This window comes from Etheostoma cragini, chromosome 1, assembly GCF_013103735.1.
Source record: "Etheostoma cragini isolate CJK2018 chromosome 1, CSU_Ecrag_1.0, whole genome shotgun sequence".
Taxonomy (NCBI): Eukaryota; Metazoa; Chordata; class Actinopteri; order Perciformes; family Percidae; genus Etheostoma; species Etheostoma cragini.
The window spans coordinates 21362484-21385122 of NC_048407.1; the positions used below are offsets into that span (position 1 = coordinate 21362484).

Consider the following 22639-nt stretch of genomic DNA (forward strand, 5'->3'; position numbering starts at 1 on the left):
GGAATTCAGCTCCAGCTTGGCACAGCCTCCCTCCCTGCTTCCTGCCTCGCTCTCTCACTCGCTCGCTCTCACAAGCGTGTGTGTATGACTCAGTTTTGTACACCCGCCTTTTATTAGACACTTCCCTTTTTCTGCAAGGGGAGAGGGAGAACTACTGACTAAAAACTGGATCCTTTGAGAACATCTGTGCCTGGATCGTGCACTAACATGCACACACCCACACATATCCAAGTGCTCACACACGTGTAAACGCATGCTTTGCGCCCAGTTCGCCTGCTCTGCAGTTCATGCCACTGACTTCCTTTTACAACTGAACATGCAAAAAGACACTCTGCTATAGTTAATACACAAGTAATGAAAAACTAAAACAAACTGGTTATGAAAATAAACATTGGACCAATAAATCTGACTCCTCCATAAGTTGAAAAGAAATGAAGGGTCATTGGCGCCAGAAAAGATTGGCTTGATCTTCACTGAAAGGGAGACAGAGGAGGAGGAGGAGGAGGAAGATTTAAAGTTGAGAATGAAGAAGGGAGTGAAAACTAAGAAAGACAAAAATAGAGAGACCCAGACTGAGAGCGAGGTTCTGTTTACCCAGCTAGCTGCTTAAAAGAAAGTTAGTCAAGCTAGTCCACACATTGTCTGGTATTTAAACTTGTTGAGAGCAGGAGAGGAAATCTAACAAAATAATAGTTACCGTACTTTTTTAATACTATCAGTGAACCAATCAGTATTTGAAACGTGAATGCATGTTATTAAGCACTGGAAAAAGCGGAAGAAATGGGATTAAGGGGATGGCACAAGCAAGGTGCTGGGTAACTTTAAATAAACACAGTCACAACCAACGCACATCAAAGATCAGTAGTTCACACGAACTGCACTGTGCCACACACCTGAACAATAACTATCCTCCTGGCTCTCTCTCTGAGATCCTCTGAGGTAAAGTTGACGTCATCCTTGGCCTCATTAGCCAGTCCAAGACAGACCCTCCCCTAATAGTTCCTGCAATCCTCAAATGTTTTCTTCAAGACACACACACACACACACACACACACACACACTCACACACACTTGCCCAAGGACATTTTGACACATGGAGAAAAGGTATCAAACCAATCTACAATTATGGGCAAACCTGCTTTTCCACCTGAACTACACCCAACACAAACATTTGGCAGCTTTTGAGTTTACACAAATGCAAATAAATTATAATTACTATATTTCCGGTTTAGTTGGAACATAGGATGGTATTAGGATGGTCCATATTACAAAATAAGTGGGCTCACCATTTCTGAGCGTTGTACGACATCAGTGGCAATATATTGTAGTACAAGTCAATAAATCAAGAATGGCTTGGTATACAGGCACCAGTATGGTCTGTTGTGATATTTAGGCAGACGTGTTGGCATGTAGCCGTTTCCTCTACTTAATGCTGGTGTATACTGTATCATTTTTGCTTTCTATAAACCTCTATGGAACAGAAAGCTCCTCATAATCCAGAAAATAAATACAGAATTTGATAGATTCATGATTTTGCAATTTTTGGTGCAAATTTGTTTTTTTCTGGGTTGTTTTTTTTGTATGGTAATACCATGTGGTATTATGATTAAGCCTCTGATTCCCAGCAATACACTGTGTGCTCGGAAGAGTGTGTTTGTCCTTTGTTGGACATAAGGTTGGACAGAAGACCATCATCCATCACTGTGATAGAAAAAGGTTTAGGCTCCAGAAGTAGACCTTCCTGTTTGAATGCTAGCAGACAGGGAACATTTGGCTAGGTGTAATTTGAGATGACCTCATCACAGCAAGCTGGAGGTTACAAGGGCAGCAGGCCTTATCGTTCAGCAGCAGGCCCTGTGCCTGCTCCACACTGACCCCCACTACTCACTGACTCTGCCACACACACACACACACACACACACACGCACACATACTCAAACACAAACGTGTCTGTGTTCCCACGGTTGCAGCAGGTCTAAGGGTTGATGCATAGCAGCTTGTAAAGCAGGGTTGTCAATCTTGCTTTAACAGCCTATCACAGAGATCCAACAGCACCACAGCAATGCATGTAGGCTCTGGCCACTGGCCGACTCAGCAACACTCCATAAAAGCAGCTCACACTCCACACACACACACACACACACACACACACACACACACTGACTCAGCCAAGTACTGCAAAACAACAGAGATAAAAGGCTTTGATCTACACAGATACTCACACTCAAGATGCTTCGGTGCTCAAAACACTCTCACATGTGTGCACACAAACCCACAAACCCTGAACAACTCTGACACCTGTGGAGCTGTGCAGTGTGGAAGCCCATCCAAAAGCCTGCAATCCGTCCAGCACTGAGGACACTTGTTCCTTATTGAGTGGAAGTCAAACAGCATCTGATCAATCTTCGGCCAACGACAGTGTGACTGAGGCTCTGGTTTGTAGAAATATTAGTGCTTACCGCTTTCCTCGGGCAAACCAACAGGTGGGCAACAATCGGCATGCAAAACCCTCCCATCTGCCGTGGACCAAACACACAGTGTTACCATATACAGAGGGCAGTGAGGACATGAGAAATAAGATCTTATAAATGGCATTTCCTAAAGGATTCACAATACACACAGATCCACATGATTTTGCCCACTGTCACTTCATTCATAGATCTGCAGAGGACTGGGTGTGAGCCACTTTGGATGAGAGATCAAAGATGACACAATATTATTTTAGTAACAAAAACATGTATGGTAAAGCACTGCTAGGAGGACTAGTAATGAATCTCACAGATCGAGTCATGAAATGTAACAGTACAAAGTAATGGGCTTATAAAAAGGATACAACATCAGACTGGTATTACAATTAGATTTAAAAACCTGTATGTCTTGGTTTGAACAACGGACAACTGGCCAACGAAGTATTTATTTTTCAATCTGTTCTATGATAAGAGTTATTTTTCAAAAGCTTTTAATTTCCACAAAAAAACAAAAACAAAGAATCTTATATACTAAATGAATGCTGCCAACTATGAAGGTAATGAGTGGACATAAGCATGCTTAGGTAAGGTAATAAGTCTGGCACAGGTGCATTTGTGTCAACTGAGAGTAACCTTGACAGATAAATATTCATTTGTGGGCTGTTAAGCAACCTGACCTGTGACCTACTCACTTCCAATCTCCCGAGGGTTTCAAGGAGCAGAGCTGCTGGTGGAAATGAAGCCTAATAAAGAATTCTCTCTTCTTTACCCATCTCCTCTTTTTGTCCTTTCTGTTTGATGTGCAGCTTGTCTGCATTTGAAGTGGTTTTCAAAAAGACATGCATGCAAACGCAGAGAGGGGGGCTGCACAGAAAACTCTTCCTGAACATTGCAGGGATAATAAGTGTTAATTGTGATAGCATGTTCAATTAGTTACTTTAGTAACCAGCGCAAATATTGCATGTTATAGTTATTTTGTTTAAAAAAGCCAAAGGTATTGTTTTACTTGTCAATTTATTGGCAGAGGCACAGTGCAGTTGGTATGAGATTGGTACTATTGGGTTGCTAAAAATTACCAATGGTTGGTGATGTCACAGGTCATCGACCAATGTTCACAGCATCATTACATTTTTCATCCAGGAGACAAATATTAAAAGCTAAACTAAGAGAACTACAAAGACCAACGTATTATCATGATCAATTAAATTGCCTTCTTTTATAACTGAAGACTCCATACTTATACTACGACACTGTCCACCAACGGATCGGACAAAGTATGAAACCCTAAATTCAAGAAAGCTGTTATATGTTATGTAAGCAGTTGATGCATCCAGGAAGCCAAACATATCACTGTTGGCCTCAATAGAATTACACAACACAGATAACATTCAGCTGTGTGTCTCTGACCTAAAGGCACAACTAGCAGTAGGAATGACTTATGTTGCTGTAGAGGAAACAAGAATATGAGCCAAAGCACAATGGCCCTGACAGCCTCCGCAATTAGTCATACATGCATACAAACACACATTACCCATACAGTACATACACACTCACACAAACACAAGGACGTCCTCTCACTCCATTGTTTATGTGGGTTTAGTGCTGCACGGCTTCAGTTGATGTTAGTGACCTTATTCATGCTCTCCCATATGACAATATCAGTATTACTGATAGGCCTATTAGTCAAAACAATCAAATCGCTGTCTCCGAAGTAGAAAAGGCACTGATGACACTGGACAGAGGTTAAAAGACGGTGAGAATGAAACTACAGCAGCAAGTGATCAAATAAACACGAAAGTGAGAGAAAGAGACCAGCCGGATGTAAATATGGATAATCTGAAGGGAAGAAATGATCTCAGTACTGGAAACGGGTCCACAGTATCGATGAATGTAATCAATTAGAAGAGAAAAGAAAACTATAAGGAACATACGTGTGTGTATGCTTTTCTTCATGTTCATAATAATGTTGAGAAAGAAGACAAATTAGTCATGCTGTGACACATGCACGCAGTTATAAAATGATAAACACACTGAACTCTTGATATACACACACACACACACACACACACACAATATATAGATAGACAAGATATATACATATATATATATACAATAAAATATAGATTTCTGGTAACTGACTCAGATATTCAAATGGTTATGTGGCCTCACAGCTAATCTTCAATGATAATCTTTCATAGACTCATCAGAGTCACTGTGCATACAGTTGTACTGTACGTGCACACATAAACATGAAGCCCCTGCCTTAAAATGATTATAGTGATTTCATTAATGGAAATAAAAATATCTGAATGTAATGAAATCATACAACAATACTAAGACTAATTTTAGATATTTCAATTTTTAAAAAGCCTGATTTCTCATTTCTCAAGATATTTGATGAAAGCATTACAGAGACAACTATAACTTTACAGAGAAGGAAACTGACTTGCATTAAACTGTGGGGTCGGTAAAGTATAATATCTAAAAGCAAACAAAATAAACAAAGTACATAAACAGAGTCTGAAAAATCCGAGTTCAGGCAGCTACTCAATCTTTGGCACCAGACAATATATTGACAAAAAAACTTTTCAAAATTTGCATACTGAATCTGTCTCAAAAAGTCTCACTGTGTCTTGCTTTGACATGTGTTTGCTTCATCTGATTTAGGCATAGTGTGTGACCTCACATTTTTGTTGCTGAACTGGGAGAGGATAAGACCAGGAAAGGACCAGAGAGAGATAAGGTAGAAAGAGAGGGGCTAATGTGTGAAGAGGGAGGTCAAGAGTTATCATCTGGGTGACCTGAGGCAATCTGACAGGACTTGTCATCAACTTCAACAGAGAGCAAGACCTTGAATCAGAGCAGGGGAGGAAAAGGTGGTGCACGGACATTAAAATCATAAACCATGTGCTTTGTGTGCTCAGTGCAAAGTTGTGCATGGTTTTACATGTGCACTTCTGTCTGTGGTTTTGCAAGATAGATAGTTTTTTTTTCCAGTGTGAGAGGAAAAGTGTTGGTCATCTGGTTTTGTTCAGAAGACCCCCACTAGAATGGACACCTCCTTAGTCTTTAATGCCCCGTCCTGAGGTGTGAGATCATGTCTCCACCAGGGATGTTGCCAACAGAACAGAGAAGCATGCACAAACTAATGTGTAGGCATATGTATGTAAGCATGTGTGTAAAGCAGATGGGAGGAAAAAAAAGAAATTAGAGAGGGGTAAAAGGAGAGTAGCGACAGTAAGTCTGCAAGAGCATGTGTGTGTGTGTGTGTGTGTGTGTGTGTGTGTGTGTGTGTGTTTGGACTGAGGGGCTGTGAGGGGTTAGGGGAGGCAGAAGGGAGAGGAGAGGGGGAGTAGTGTGGTTAGGCATCCAGAGTCAGTGAACATTTTTCTGGCAGGCCCTCTCTATGCTCCTGGCTGCTTGCCCGGCTCTGAAGCAAACTTAAACAAACTCCTGTTGCAGCCATCTGCTGGGCCCGCGGGATAAATCACAGCACTGCTCCGCTCTGTACTACTCAGCCGCACCACTATCAGGTTACTGTGTTAGTGGCCTCACACACACTCACACACACACACACACACAAACAGCTATGCGTCAGCCTGGAGCCAGGGCCTGCCATGGGGCTCACACCATCAGGAGAGGCCGCGGCAACATGTGGCCCTGCTAATACCACAGGGAAAAAGGAAGAGGAGGGGGGAATGGAGAAAGAAAAAGAGAGGAGAAAGGGGGAAAGAAGGAAGAGTGGAGGGGTGACTGAGGTGATGGGGGGACAGGGGAGAGAAGGAGAGAGATGGACAGAAGATGGTAAGAAGAAGAAAGAGAAAAAAACCTTCGACACCTAACTTGAGCCAAGTGCTATTTTTATTGCCCCCTGTTGAAGAGAAGAACATAAAAACATCTAGAACCCCTCTGTCTCTGGGGGGTTACATAGCAACTTAAGCCTTTTTCACAGGGGCTCTCTTTGAGAAGGAAACACTGGATTTTTACATCTTATTCTTCACTCTGTAACTTTATTGGTAAAGGATCTAAACTATAACTAACGCTGCCGATAAATCTTGATACAACACCTTGTTATCGTCATGTACAGTAAGTAACTGTGCAGCTGCAAGGAGCTTAGAGATCATTTACAACACGTTAATTCTACTCTGGTGGCTTACCACTCTGGCTACTCCACTGTGGGCTTGAGGCTGGGTTCTGCACATTAACCGTGACAAGCTCATTGGTCCACATTGCACACAACTCCTGACCATGTGGGAAAGGCCACTGACCAAGTTGGCAGGTCAAATGTTAGCATACTGCTATCCTTCGCTAGCCTTGGATTAGGTTAGGCATGCTTTTAATAAGTCACAGACATGATCAGCAGTGGTAAACAGCCATACGACATCTAGATTAGTAACGTTTCAACAGTGCAAACGGCATACTTGAAAGGGACAGCAGCAAAAAGCAACAAATAAATATTGACAGGCTTTTGGGAAGTATCTGTGGGATCTATCTGTCACACAGATGGAGAAACTGTATCGGTTTGTGTCTGACTCACAGGATGGTCAGTGTGGGAGACTCTAACCAATGGAAACTATTTACAAAGTCCCTGTAACTCCTGACTGTGTCTATGTGTTTGTGTGTGGTCATGCATTTGTGTTCATGGTTATCTGTTTGTGTCCACTCGTGGATTGGCTAATTAAGTATATACCATCTGGCTAACCCTCTGACTAATCTTTCTTTGTTTGCATGATCTTCCAGATTACTAACTGGATCATACTCAAGTCTTTATCAAATGTTAACCTTCTGTACGCAGTTTAAACAGAGACAACTGTGGATAGTTTTTCAGACAAACAAGTGCTAAAGATTCCAGTACAAAGTAATATGACAGCAATTAGTGTACTTCATAAATGCCACCATTATGTGGTCACTCCCATCTGAAGATCTACTTTTAGCACACAGTGTAGAGACCTCATAATAATAAAATGTGTCATGGCTACTGTCTGTGAACTGAATTCTTCCAGAGGTATCTTTACAGTAGCCTCATGGGAGGCTCAGTCCAAAAGTCCCTCTCTGTCTCCTTCTTCCCAGCTGTCCTGGAGCTGGCAGGACAAGCTGAGAATGTGAGAGACCAGGTGGCCGGGGCATGTGTGGGGGTGGGGGTTGGCAGGGCCAGGACTTGGGGGTGCTGACAGAAGGAGGGAGTAATCCAAGGAGTGAATGTCTTCTTCAGCCAAAACATGCTTCTAGAAGATCACCAGTAACGCTGATCATTATCTCTCCTCTGGTTCGCTGACAGAAAGAGGGTGACGCTGTCTAGCTGCCGGTTGGTCGTAGCCAGTGGTTGTCTGTTATTATGTTATTATATTTAGTCCGTGTATGGGGGGAATATTTCGGCTCCATCTCCAGTTGTCCTTACAACAGGGTGAGAGCGAGTCTTCCTTCTTTATACCCCATCAAGCTTGTTATGCACGTGTACTGCAAACCTAAAGTTGTAGACATTGCCAAGGGCCAACGCCGAACTTGTTAAACTAATTTGAGAGACGGGAGTGCTAGTGTTTATGACCAAATAATGAACGGCTCAGTGACGCAGTGTGATCCACGTCATCTACGTTTTGTCTGCTGCAAGCTCTAGCCAGCACCACCCCTCCTCTAAATCAAACAGAGTATTTCTTTCCAGTAAGCGAGAACACATATGTCACAGACAATGGCTTTAATGTCAAATTGTCAAAAGAGGGCGAAGAGGAAGGCAGGAAGAAGATGCAAGAGCAAAGTGAAACAAAGTGGGATATGAAGGGCAAGACCCTAACAACAAAGAATCCCATTCACACAGACCTTCAGCACCACAAGGGAGGTCTAAAAGAGCAAGACTAATGAGAAGCATTTAATAGCAATGAATAATATCGAGTCAGCTAAAAGCATAAGTTACATGTTAAATGTCTGGCAAGGAAATAGGTCCGCTATTAGCTACTGTGCTACCATACACTCCAGCTGTGACCAGGTGCAGAACCACACACGCACGCGCACACACGCACACGCACACACACACACAGCTGTGGGACAATCCAGCTGCATTTGCCAGCAAGAGAGCAAACACCTGCCAGTGCTCCCAACCACCTGGCAAACACACATGCCCAAACACACACACACTTGCAGCTGTTCTGAACAGTATGTAAATTATAATCAACAACTACATACTTTTTTTGTGTACGCAAGTACAAGTCTGCGAATGTATGCATTTATACATGACTGTGGGTGAGTGTGTGTATGGCCAGAGGGCAGCTGGCGGAGAGAGTTAAGCTATAGTTACATTACACTCTGTCCTCTATAATTACCACAGTCAAACAAGGTTTACTATTGTAAAACACAGACTCCAGGGCAGTACAGCACGGCGGCCTTTGGAGCATCAACACTCTTCCGTATTGGCCTCTTGCCACGCTATGCCAGGCTTCAGTGTGGCAACACAGAACAATTTACTACAAAGCGGATGTGGAGTACAGAAAATGTCTATGACAAACCTCAGGGTGTAAGCATGTGCACCTAAAAGTGTTATTAAATAGTACATTGACATTTCTTTGAGACTAAAGAAAAGAAAAAAGATTTTTTTTTTTAAAGGTTTCATCCAACACAGCAACACAAATACACTTAAAGAAAACATTTTCAGCAGAGTTATATGGACAGAAGGATCTTTTAATCATGTAGAGAGCTAGGACAGTCCTCTCTTCAACATAAAGTAAATTTGCTGGATCCTAAAGCCAACGCAGAGTCCCAAAAAACTCATATTGCACAAAAATTACTACAAAAACACTTAAACACCTCTTCACATTTTCTGCAATTACTTTTATACAAGACTATCAGTACCTACTGCTAATGTCACTACTTCTGATGTGCATCTTTGCAGCAGTTTTTAGATAACCGTTTCATGTTTCAAAACATATCTAATTCTTAATTGTGTGTTTGGTTGCTGGACATTCAGATTTTCTGACTTTAATAACAGACAAACATGGTGGCGAGCAGAAAAACCAAGTTCAAGCTTCAAAACATGTCTTTAGAAACCTGTGGGTTAAATTGCTGCGCCCATGGAGTACAGTCCACAGAACCCTTCACGGTGCAGGTAGTTATTTACTATATATAGGTTTGGTTCCATACTGTAATTGTCTTAGGATGTCCCAAAATGTAAAGTGCAGGGACAAAGAGGGAATCGGAGAGGAATTGGGTAAAAGAAGAAGGAGTGATTTAGTCAACACTATACCATTGTTGCACAAAGCCCAGTCCTTAAAAGAGCTAAGAGAGAAGTAAGAGAAGCAGACCAATGAAAAGTGTATCATAGAAAAGACAACAGACAAAAAAATCACACAAACATTGTACTCCGACTCACTTGGTTCTCATAAGAGCCCAGCTTAATAGTTCACACGTAGTTTACTTCACTTTGTCCCGAACCTGGACCATTGCATACACACATTTTGGTGCCAAATGGGAGCCATAAAAACACTATGAAAACAGTTTACAGCAGGGTCTGTGGTTTTGGGACAAAGGGACACTGCCCTCTCTGTTCCCCTTTTCCCTTTCCGAGATTGCCAGGAAATTTAATGATAAAGGATCAGAGGTTTTAGTTTCGCTGACTGACTTCTGACTACTCCTGCCATCCACTAACATGTAATGACATTACAACTGATCTGCAGAAGACTACAGTGTGTGTTCTTCTTCCCTTTTCCTCCCATAAGGCTAGTGGATGTGCATTACACTTTGGTTAGCTCTAATAATAAAATCAAGAGAATTTCAGCCAGCCAAAAGGACTCGCTAACATAGTTTTACAGATGACATATGATTTTTTGCCTCATAATATGATGTCAAAATTAGACAGAGGTCACAGCGGGGAAAATGCAAGAAAGTGAGCTAAAGGCTCAGGCTGCTGCTTTAGCAAGAAGACCATGCACACCCTCATAGATGTTTTCAGTTATTTTGGCTGATTAGATCTCTTCATTTGAAGGCTGACTGACTTTAGCCCTGCACAGAGTGCAAATCCTGTGTCAGAGTATTTGAAACCACAGCAGTATTTTGTCATATAAGAAACTTTCAAATCAGTCAGATTCAACAATCTAATCAGGTTTTTATGATTACAGGTCCCCTCCCTCCAATATGACACATGACCTTTGCTGACCATGTCCCTGAGTGCTGAGTGAATAACAATATCCCCTCTCTGCTTGGCTCTGCAGGGTCAAAACGTCAGTAGGCCTTCATCTGTCAGCTACAAACTAGCATGGAAGTCTGCACCCAGAAAAGCCCCGAAATATCAACTTCCTTCTCAGTCCCATGAAATAAAAAAACAGCCTAAAAGCACCTGTACTACGCTCTGGTTCTCTCACAGTTTTAGGCACACCTTCATTTACTCTATGCACTCAATGACACTTCTGTTTGTACCAGCCCTTACAGTGTCTGGTACCAACAACAGATATGAGGAAACATCGGACACTGCTTGATTCAATCACTTTCTCCTTCCCTCTTTGGCCCTCCCTTACTTCCTCTCAACAATTGTCTGCCAGGGAATTTTAAAATTAAATTGCCTGTTATGATCCTATTAGGTAAATGTTGATCGACTTGGACTGCCAACACAGTCAACAAAATGAAACCTATGCCTTTTGGGTTAGCACAGCACCAAACAAATATTTTCAGGATGACAAATTAGCTGCGTTGTGAGCTCTAATCTTTGAAGTTTATCTACTGGAGTTTTCCATTCGCGTTGTAACTAACATAGCATATTCTTACCTGCATGACAGTGTTTTCAGTCTCTTGCGGACCACTGCTCTCTGTCTGTCTGTCCGCATTTCCTGCATTGAAATCAAACTACATAATGATGCAGGTTCCAGCCATGTGAAAAACCTGATTAATAACTAGCTAACAACTGTTGAATCTTTAGCTGCCTGTGTATAATAACTTGTATAAGAACCATGAAGGTAGTAAAGTAAAGTGAAGAAATATGCATTTAAACTGAATATTGTAATTCAAAATGTCCACAAACTTAAGGTGTTTCTCTGCCATAGCTATGCTAGGCTAATAGCATGGGGGGCTAAGAAGAAGAAAGCAGATTGTTCATTTTTATAGTCTACAACAGGAAGCCATGATGAAAGCTAGCTAACTAGCTAAGCAAACCATGTGTATTTGCTAGCACATTCAATGCTAACAAACTCTACTTCTAAAAGTGTAAACACAAAAGTATAGAAATTGGTGAGGAGGCTGGAGTACTCACCACCTTAACAGCAATTGATTATTATCTCCCTTTATGTATGTTGCTGGTTGTGCTTTCTTTAGTAGCAACAAAGAACTAGCTAGAAGGTACAAGAAATGGACCAAACCAAGGTGGAAGGGCAGGGGTTTGAAAAACCTAAACTTCTCCTAGATGCAGATATAATCAGATTGGGTATTTCTTGCTGTCTCTTGAAACATGAAACAATTTCATATGAAATTGTTTCAACCATACATTCACAAGTACACTCATAAATTAAATGTTTAGCCACGTCCACATGCCATCAATGTATCAACAGAGCTGAATGGCCCTGCAACTCAGCCTGGCTGCTGTCTGTCCCAGTGGCCAAACGTGAAACTGCAACGGGAAATCATCAAAGCTTTACCCATACATGGACAACTATTATAAAGAGACATTTGTAAAACTGTTGACAGGCCACCTCCTACTGTAAACAAGATATGCTATTACTTATCATTAAGTTTTCCAGAGCCTGTAAAGGATATTAGTATATGCGGGACATCATCCTGATGTAAAGTAGTGTGGCAGAAACACTAATACAGAACCTGGAAGCGAGAAAACATTTTTTTACTTTTCATTCAAATTTTCATTTGAATGAATGGGCACCAGCTTGTAGTCATTAGCAGTAAGCAGTAATATTTAGTTATTTATAATATGCCCATTTGGCCAAGTTAGCCATTCTCCCAATTTATCCCAGTGACCAACCATGATAATGTAACTTAAAATATTTTCCTTACAGACAACCATTATAGGGAAAATTCTGTAAAGTCATGGTCAAGTATTATTATCATTTTTTTTTCTTTTCTTGATTTGTCAAACCATAACAGTTCAATGTTTGTAAAACTATTTCAGGGCCAAGTCAAGCTGGTTTCATATCGCTGACGTTACTTCAATGTAAAGTCTGTAGGTCTGGCAGGTTCAGAGAAACTGTTGTGCAGCAGGCAATACAACACAAAAGCAGGGAGAGAGATCACTTTTTGGCATATGCTCTGTGTGAGCAACCTTCATTGGAATGAATGGGCGCCATCTTGAAACTTTATATTGAGTTCTTTCAATACAACCACGACACATATGGATAGTAGGCATGCATGGTTGTATGTACTGTATGTACTGTATGCCAGCAGTGAAAGAGGATAACTGTATCAAAGATCAAAGCCTTATCTTTTCCAATTTTGAGGGTTGCGACATGGAGCTTCAACAGCACGTTTGCCATTACAAAGAGTATGAGGGCCGGGACCTGCATTGTCACAGGACACACACCATCTGGGTGGCCAGAGACATCAGAGAGCTATGGGACAAGTCTGGGGTGTTGAAGCAGCTCTCAAACTAGTACTGTGGGAGGCTTGTTTATGGGTAAGTCTTTGCAGGGTTGAGACATAAAACAAGAGAAAAGGAATGAAACACTGGAACACATCCGTCTCATCTGCTCCATAGAGGATTTGATCTCTTCATTCAGATATGGGCAAGAATGAAGCGCTGAGGGATGCCTTTAGGAAGAGCGTGATTAAAGCCTTGAGCACTTAATCAAATCCCACCTCCGGCAGTTTTGAAATTAAGCCCCCCAAATACCAGAGGATTCCCTGTAAAACGCAAGGCTGTCTGTTAGACTACAATGCTGGAAAAGAGCGGAGAGGCGTAGCTGCATGAACTTTACAGAATATGTGAAATACAAATGGTTTTGTCTAAACACACTCATCCACACAGGCACTCATAACAACAGCTCACACTTAATGTTTAGACCACGCCACCTCACATGCCTCAAATTAACGCATTTTTAATAGAATCCTGTTCCGGCCCAGCGTGCTGTAATATTTCCTTCTATGATGAACTGATGAGAATGGGACTCCTTTTTCCTTTTTCCTCTGGCTGTAATCTAAATCCCATTAACCCCCTCACCTTCTCTCAGCCTTCCCTCCCTTCTCCTCTTTCTTCTTCTTCTTCTTCTTCTTCTTCTTCCAATAATTCAATCAGGATCATTTTTCTCTTACTTTTCAAATTCACAGCCAGTTTTGATGTGTAAATTTGCACTCCCTCCTTGTTTCACTGCATTATAAATCTTCCCTGGCGACACTGTCAAGATGCCAGCATGTTTTTCCTGTCACAGTCAATCTTTTACACCAAACACACATGAACACACAAATTGCACACACGCACGCACGCACACACACACGTGGGCACAGACACACACACACACACACACACACAAACACACACACACACACACACACACACACACACACACACATAGAAGCAGCATCAACACAGAAACAGAAAAAGTGAGCCACATTATCCGCAATGCTAACACACACACACATACGTACCTCTCTTACACACACACAGCAACTGAATGATTGAACTTGGTTACAGAAACCTGTCTCCGCTCTTCTAACAGATCAACAATAATCATTTACTCGAAAAACAGTCACTCAGCAGATCACCATACAAAAATAAACATTTATGCGTGGATACAGACACACACTTGTATACGCACATGTGTACATATGAGTGTGTATGAGCAAGAGAGGCTTTGTTTGTTCTGTTATCTACGTACAATTTTGTAGTTATTTATCTTTGCAAGATTAGACAAATGATTGATTTCTTTGCTGTTTTAGTCCCTTATGTCCTTGTACAAGCAGAATACACACTGTTGACTACAGTGTGAGTGTGGATGTAGGTATACACTTCACTCATACACATCTATATCAACGGCACGCAATCAACCCCAATCCTTACAACAACAAAGTTATGCAGCGCCGGTATCTAATCAGTTTATTTAGGGCCTAAGCATTGGAGCATTCTATCAATTCTTCTTCACACTGTATTTGGTCTTGCTTTTCCAATTTTTCTGTCTACATGTGCCACTTTTTTACTTAAAAAAAAGTTTTTAAAAGTGATTCCACACAACAATCCCTTACTCTACCTGCACACATTTGTATTTTACCTTATGATGCAGAGTATTCAGACAGTAATGTGACCCTTCAAAATCAGTCTTTGTTTTAAACATCAGTCTATAGAAATTCAACATGAAAAAAACTGTTATATTGCTTCTCATTATTTGTTATTAGCCTAGAGCCTTAAGAGGATAGGTTCACATTCATTAAACTCAAAATATACATGCCCATATGTATATTTACATCTTTAGTGTAAAAAAGCGTTCCAAGGTTTAGCTTAATATGAAGCTTCAGCGGGGAGTTTTTTACAAACTCCGTGTGTTGCCCCACACAGTGTTTCAGTGCTGAGCTACAGCTTGATGGATAGTCAAACAAAGAGAGAAAAGATGATAACTTTGGAAGCACACTTGCCTGTTTAGAGACATGGTGCACCTTGAGGAAGAGTCAAACTACTTCTACGTCATTGGATCTGTTTGACTGTAAGTGCAGAATGTGTCAGAAATTAGACTCAAAGGACTTAGTAAATAAATATGACCTTAACTGTGTTGCTCAAAGGCACTTCAGAATAGCAAGGCCATTATGGCAGTCTGCGTTCTAAGTTTGCGATCCTGCTGCCATCTCATTAAGATAAGCTAGACTTAATTAATCATAGAAATAGACTTTATTAATCCCACAGGGGAAATTATCTTTAAAATAACCCAACTACATGCATGCAAAAGTTTTAACGGTTCTTTATCATGCTTTTTCTATTTTTAGTTTATTTTTTGATCTTTGGTTGTTAATTGATTGTTAGTCCTGATTTGTGATGAGGTCTGTCATGTGTTTGTTCAGTTGTTTGTGTTTGTGAAATGTAAGACTTTTTTGTGGAATAAAAACAAACAAAAACCTGGACATCTGTTTTACCGAGAGTGCAAGTGAAGGACCTGCTGACCAGCAGTCCCTCCCCACACGCTGGCGGTCTATACTTACACATCTGTCAAAGGTCACGTCCAACATACTAATTAAACACACGGCAGCAGAACAGAGAACATGATAAACACCCACTTGTGTTTCTGTGTGTCTTGTGTGTGTGTGTGTGTGTGTGTGTGTGTGTTACAATTAACTACAAGAATGTCCTGTGGCAGATTTCATTTCATGCGCCAATTCTTACCAAGCAGGGGAAACAAACAGCACAGCACCATCCACCCTTTCACACTTCACAGGATAAACATTCATACCTGCACAACAGTGTTTACACCATAGAAAGCAGTATAATGACAAAAAAAATGACATCTCACTCTAGCCTTTGACTTAATATGTCTCTGAAATTTTGAACATCAATCAGGAATTCATTGCTGGAACTGTCCCTGATCTGCAGTTTTGTGCTTTGGGGCATTGAGGAAAACTGCAGTACAACACAAAAACAAGAATCAAAATAAAATGGAAAACTGTAGGTGAATGTGTGTTTATCCCCTCCACCAGGCACACACGGTGCTAAGGGGAACCATATGGGCACTCCCTCCTGACAGCCCAAACCCCAGCGATGACAGACCCTCTCAAGCATATAGCATGACACCAGAGGATAGAGCACCTGTTCCCCCGCAGCTCTTTCACACCTCCCCTTCTCCACAGAAACACACACTGGCACTTTTTCAGCCATGAGGTCACTGGCTTACTCAGGCCAAAACTGTCTGTACCACCTGCAACCCTACCAGACCAAAATTATCACACGAAACCCAGCCTACACCCGACACCCCTCTCATCCCACACTCCTTACGATAGCCCAACCTTGGTGTGTAGACAAGCTAGTCCCATAATTATACTCTCAGACAAATAAACTTTAGTTTTGAGTGCATACGAGTAACCAGTCAGACACTTTTATAAAGGACAGAAAGAAAATTCGGTGGATAACTGTTGTGACAGGTGGTGAGTGTGCAACATACTGAAGTTGCTGGGTGTGAATGGCATCCACAGATGTTCTTCACGTGTCCTGCATTGCTGGACAATCAGTGTCTGTTTGCATGAGAGAGCTGTTCATGCAGCCAACTGGCTGTCTAAATGCTCCTCAGCTCTTTATCAACAATATCACCATCCTCATTTGCCCTACACTGGACCCCATATAACCCCGCAGCCTCCCAACTTCTATTCTCTGCTATTGTAAAAGCAGGATTCTGCTATTATCTTCTTAACAGCAACATTTGTATGTGTGTTGTTGAAAGAGGAATGGAAAGAAACCAACTTTGAAAAAAAAAAAAAAAGTAAACAATTACAGAATGACTCTCTTCAGAGGAAGTGTGTAGATGTACTGTTCCCGGAGCCGGATCATATGGACCACCTATGCAAGCATCTTTCCTCCATCAAAATCCCTCATTACAATGTTAACATGCAGGGCTTTAACATAAATATGAATGGCAGCCATTACAATAATAACACACCACACAATTGTTGCAATGTACAAAGTCTTTAAACACATCGCAGCCAAAAAGGCCAAGTGTGGGCAGATCTGGAGCCAGAATTACTTTGAGTGTGCAGTACAGGTGACAAGGGTGGGGGGGGGGGGTCACATTATCCCCTTGCTACTCACTTTAGAGGAGATTATTGTCTCAAGGCAACAACAGGGATCAGTTATAAATAACTAATTATATTGATCTCATTAATCATGTATGTTATTGCAAATGCATCAATATGTTTTAACTCTACTGTTTCACAAAATATCCATGACCAATGTTTCACTAATTATATCAATACAGATTTGTGGTTTTGACTGATACAAATAAGACTTTTTTCATTTACATGACAATATACTATACTGTGCATTCATTTTGTGGTTCTTCTGATTAATTCAGGAGTGTATTTAATTAATAACACACATCATGGGAATGCAGTATCAGGAATGTCTGGGCATATATTTTTCATATGAACAGGTAGAGCAATTCAATGTAAGTCATGTTTCTTATTGTGGTTGAGTCTCTATCTTTGTGCCTTTGCCATTTCACCCCAAATATTGCAAGTGAACAAATGAAATTGAAAAATGGAAAACTATGACATCAATCAGTTCAAATTCCTGTCACAGGCTTTTTGGAGGGACTGGCAACAGAATGCTAGCAGATGTATTTGGAGGAAATGAGGTAGAGACATCAAGTAAAAGAGGTCTAATTAGCAGGGTACGCATTTCTTTTTGCATTTGTGTTATGGTTGTTGTAATCAAAAGAAATAAGGTAACTTAAGAATTTCTTTAAACTAACTTCCTTGAAAATACTCTTTAAGAGCCTCAACATGCTCAAACCAAAACAAACAGCTCAGCAGTGAGACGTATTGAATCATGCTTGGTCAAATAAACACACTCACACATGGACACTGCAAACACAAGGCTGGCCTTGGCCATTAGACCCCCAGAGTTTCCCTCTGGTGGTTATAGAAGTAAGTTTTGATGAAAATGTGTCATTGTTCATCTAAACGGTGCTGGCCACCCAGCCCAAATAATCTTTTCAGTCTCCGCACACACGCGGGCACACACACACAAACACACACACATACGCACACACCAACACACACACACTACTCCCTATTAATTAACAAAAGCACACAAAGCACCAACTGCATCATAATAATTACTCTTTCTTTATCACACCAATGCCACTATACAAAATGTCAAAATCATCCCTTGCCATTTGACTCAAAGGTCATATCAGGGCAAACTCAGTCTGCACTGCATCGTGGGAATGTAGGAGGGGATTAAAAGCTTATGGGTAACTGTTGTTTTAACCAAGCTTATGAATGCATTTAGATAAATTTAAAGACACTGGGAAAAAAGAAGATTTGACTGTGTGTCTTATTAGGCAGTTTGCTTACCTTATGTCTAGACTGTGGCAAAGCTGATTCTGGTTCTCTTCTCTCCCCATCTGAGGCTCCATGTCCAAGCCTATCCTTGTCCTGCTGCATGCTCTGTCCCACCTGCACCATGGCCTTACATTCCACACATGAGCCAATCACCAACCTCCTCCCATCATCCACCAGGAGGGTGCGTGTGCTGCGAGGTGCATACAGGAAGACAGGTAGTCTTGCCACAATAACAGCGCACAGCCTACCTTGCCTGCGCTGCTCCTTCCTGCAGAAGAAACACACAAAAGCCTCACAGCTGTACTGGCGGGCCCAAGGGGAGCTGGGTGGCTGGGGGGTGGCACTGGATAAACTAGAGGTAGACGGGGTAGAGGGACCCAGGCCTTTGCTCTCATGCTGGGCCCACTGGGTGTGTAGGTCATGGTAGCAGAGATTACAAGCTGACACCAGGCCTGTGGCATCGACTGGCTTGGCATGGAGGGCAGGAGGGTGGACTGTGAGAAAGGGGAAAAAAGGCTCCCTTTCCCCACAACGCCCAGGCGGGTTGACATGCAGCTGGTACTCTCCACCTGCACACAGCTCAGCTCCACACAGGTAACACACCGACATCGAGCTGCCCGGGCGAGAGACCACACCAGTCTGGGAATGGGCTTGTCCGGACCCCTCAATGGCCATGGCAGCGTGGTACCTGACCAGAAAGGAGCTGACAGAAGTGATGAGGTCTTCACTAAGGCTGAGCCGATACGCACCCCAGATCTCCTCCAGGATTAAATGGCACTGAGGGCAGCAGTGTACACGGCCATTTTTCACCCCCTGTGCATTTGGTGGGCAAGGCAACATGTGGATGAAAGGAAAATACATTGTACCACGGGACTTGCCAACACCAGCCTGTGCATATGCTACTCTCATATCTCCTTCACAATACTGACCACAGAGAAAACAGGCCTCGTGGGAAGCCTTGGGTTCAGTTATGCACTCCATGGACTCTGGGGGAGTTAGCTGTGAAGGATGGAGAGAACTGGTGGCCTGGTTGAGGGGGACTACATACAGGCGCTGGAGGACAGGCACATCTGCCAGCTGAAAGCTCTGCCACTGCTGCATGAGAGAGGTGTGGCAGCTGCCACACACAAGGGTTGTACCCGCTGGACTGATTGGTATTGCATCCCGGGGAGGGGAGTGAAGCCATAGAAAGGGAAAGAAGGGCTCGCCCTGTGCCCTCTCCTGTTTCTGAACACTGACTTTAAAACGGCCATGTCTGAGCCCAGTGCCACAGATATAGCAAACACACTCCTCTGAACAGGTGTCAACAGTGAGGTGCGACTTTCTCCCTGAAAGGTCTCTGACAGCTCTAAACCGGGTGTTTTGGCTTGTTTTACTATCATGCTTGTCTAGGTCATCATCACTTGTAATGTTAATCTCATCTTCATCAGAGTTGTCAGAGTTCTTCTCCCTGGAAACAGCCATGTTACATTTAGTGATGACAGCAGCGGTGCCAACAGATGACAGAGTAGTGTTGGGGTGATCTTCGCCCCTTCCTCGGTACATCAGCGATGGACGTCTGGACGGAGCACAGCTGCTGTCGGCAACACGCTGAATCTGACGCAGCTCCGCATGTCTGACATTCCCCTCCTCCAGCCATCGCCTGTTGCGCATAATGACCCCGTTGTCTTGCACAGGTGTGTCAGAGAAAGGACTTTCATAGCATCGCTGAGGGAATCTCTCCTGGGACTTTGTCAGAGATTCTGATGATTGACAGACATTATTCATAATTTTAGCGCCGCGCCTCCCTGGCAGAACACGCTCCGCTTTTGGCGATCCCTGCGCCCCATAAATACCCACCGGGTAGCGCATTGCCCGCTGTGAATCCGGGCTGTTTTTAACACTGATGACATTGTTCTTCCTGCTACTGTCTCTTGGCGATTTGCCAGATGCTCTCAGGCACTTGTCTTTGCTCATACCGGCTCTGTCGACGAAATCCATCTCCTGGTCGGATATGTTGTCGTTTTCAGAAAAAGACGAGAAATCAGACTCTGCGCCCCCGTCGTAGTTCTGGCTGCTGACACTAATTCTCCTCTCCAGATCATACGAGATGTTCCACTCCTGTGGGACCCGCCGAGAGTCGCACTGATAGGGTCGTTTCAACCAGTACATGCGCTTCTCAATGGGCGTCCTGCTCCGCTCGAAGGAGTTCCACTGCTCAGTCAGAAAACAGTGGCACACGGCGCACACCAGCGTATGTCCATCCGGGCTCACCTCACACGCACCCGGGGCTGGCTCCTGATTTTGTAAAAACGGGAAAAACGGAACCCTCTCTTTTTGGTATGTCACTTGTAACCTCAGTTCCTTTCCTGGTGTAACTCCGCTTCCACATACAAAACAGTAAACCAGCCCCCCTAGTCCATTCCGATCAGCCCTGGAAGTGTTGCCGGGCAATGGGCTGTCCTCACCGGGCATAGCTGCAGCCATGAGTCGGTGTTTCCGAGATAAAGGTGTCAGTTCCTTGTCACCAGAGGAGTTCATTGTTTTTAAACACCCAATTACCAGGCTACATGGTATAACGTCAACAGTTGTGCTAAGTTATGCTCATGTTCAACACTTATCTGCAGGTCAGGAAACTTTACAATCACTGCTAGTCTAAGTTACTCACTGGATGGTAAGATGCACGATATAGTCCATTGGAAACGACAGCGTGCAGGAAACCGTTATCTTTCAAGGACAGGGAGAAATTCAATCCAAAACATCCACGAAACGACACAGAAGTCATCGCTTAGTGAAGTATGTAGTCCGCATGTTTGCCCTGGAAGTCCGCTAATATGACAAAAGAACCTGGGATCACGGGTCGCCTCTCCAGCGAACTTTCCTGCCTGCGCTGCAAACTTTGGCTGCAAACTCCTTTACACTGTACACAGCGCCATCCCCGATTCATGGGACCCGCTCCGATACCCCAAGACAACCTCCACCCCCTGCCAGCCCCCACTAATAATTTTGCAGAGATCATGAGCACACACTCCTGCAGTAGCTGCCCATGCGTCAAAGTACTAACCATGCACAGCATATCCACAGTTTAACATGCACAGGGGCGTGTATTTGATAAACAGACCCACAGCATGTAGGTAATCATCTGAAAGCAAAATTTCGGAGCTGCTTTGTATCAGACGCTGTTAGGTCGATTGGCGGTGAGTGTTAAGGTATTAACTGTGCAAATGAATTATCAAATTTGTCTGAAAACCGACAAGGGAACACAGACTAGATTTTTAGCATTTTTGTTTTGTTTTATCTGCTCTCAGTATACAATTATTATTGCTGGCAGCAGAAACAAAAAAATGCAACTTGTATCTATCTATCTATCTATCTATCTATCTATCTATCTATCTATCTATCTATCTATCTATCAGTCTGTTTTTGTGTGCTACAATCTGCAGGATTGTGTCCTTAAGGAAGGTTTGAAAGAGAGGGTTGTAAAGATAAAACAAAGTGTATGCTTAAGACCCAACAACACAATGGATATCCTCATCAGTTCATGCACATGTACACACATACACAATATTTACAACTCCTATGCCGTCTGCTTCCCACTCCAATATCTTAGACAAAAGCAAGACAGCATGTTGAGTAATCAATCCTTAAACACGTCACGTCATCTAACAATAACATTAAAAGTTATGTCTGTCCGTTCCACTATGGGCTTCTCCTGGTTGGGTCTACTGTCTTGTGACATACTGATATCAGAGAGTTATGGACTAGAATACCTTCTACCTTACTACCTCTGCACTTCCCCATTTTCTCCTTCCCTTCATCCTTTACCATCTTCATCGTCACAATGTCCCCTAAGGACAAATTTACACTTTCTGCTCGGCATTTCAACCTGGAACTCTGGGAAAGTTTTAAATGACACTGCCTAGCCCTACTGTAACTCCTTGCCCACCCAATATCTCTTTATTTTCTCTTATGCATGGTAACCAAGAAAGATCACACAAAAAAAAAGGAATTCCTGAGTGATGCTGACCTGTTTCTACTGACAATTCCCACAGAAACAAGAAGTGGGAGGGGCTGAGAGAGAACTGAAAAGAATGAGATGCCTGCACTCAGCTAAGAGCGGGTGAGAGAGAACATAAGCACAGACAGTAGAGAGACAGTATAGCGTAACATGTGTTTCAGAGTGACCAGTGGAGGTGTTTTAAATTAGTTCTATTCTATTAATGAATTAATTGTCAGAACAG

The 22639-nt window shown here is 42.6% G+C and overlaps 1 protein-coding gene across 3 annotated transcripts in view; it reads right to left on the minus strand.

Annotated features, from left to right (window-relative positions):
* Positions 1–21338, minus strand: part of gse1 (Gse1 coiled-coil protein) — a 154300-nt gene extending 132962 nt beyond the window's left edge. The window contains exon 1 of one of the 3 annotated variants that reach the window (XM_034886812.1): positions 18432–21338. In XM_034886812.1, the coding sequence (XP_034742703.1) occupies positions 18432–20939 (2508 nt within the window). In that variant the 5' untranslated portion in view covers positions 20940–21338. Of the gene's footprint in view, positions 1–11213; positions 11235–18431 lie in introns of those variants that run through there. The other 2 variants (XM_034886726.1, XM_034886905.1) reach the window with 2 other exon arrangements.
* Positions 21339–22639: the final 1301 nt, after the last annotated feature.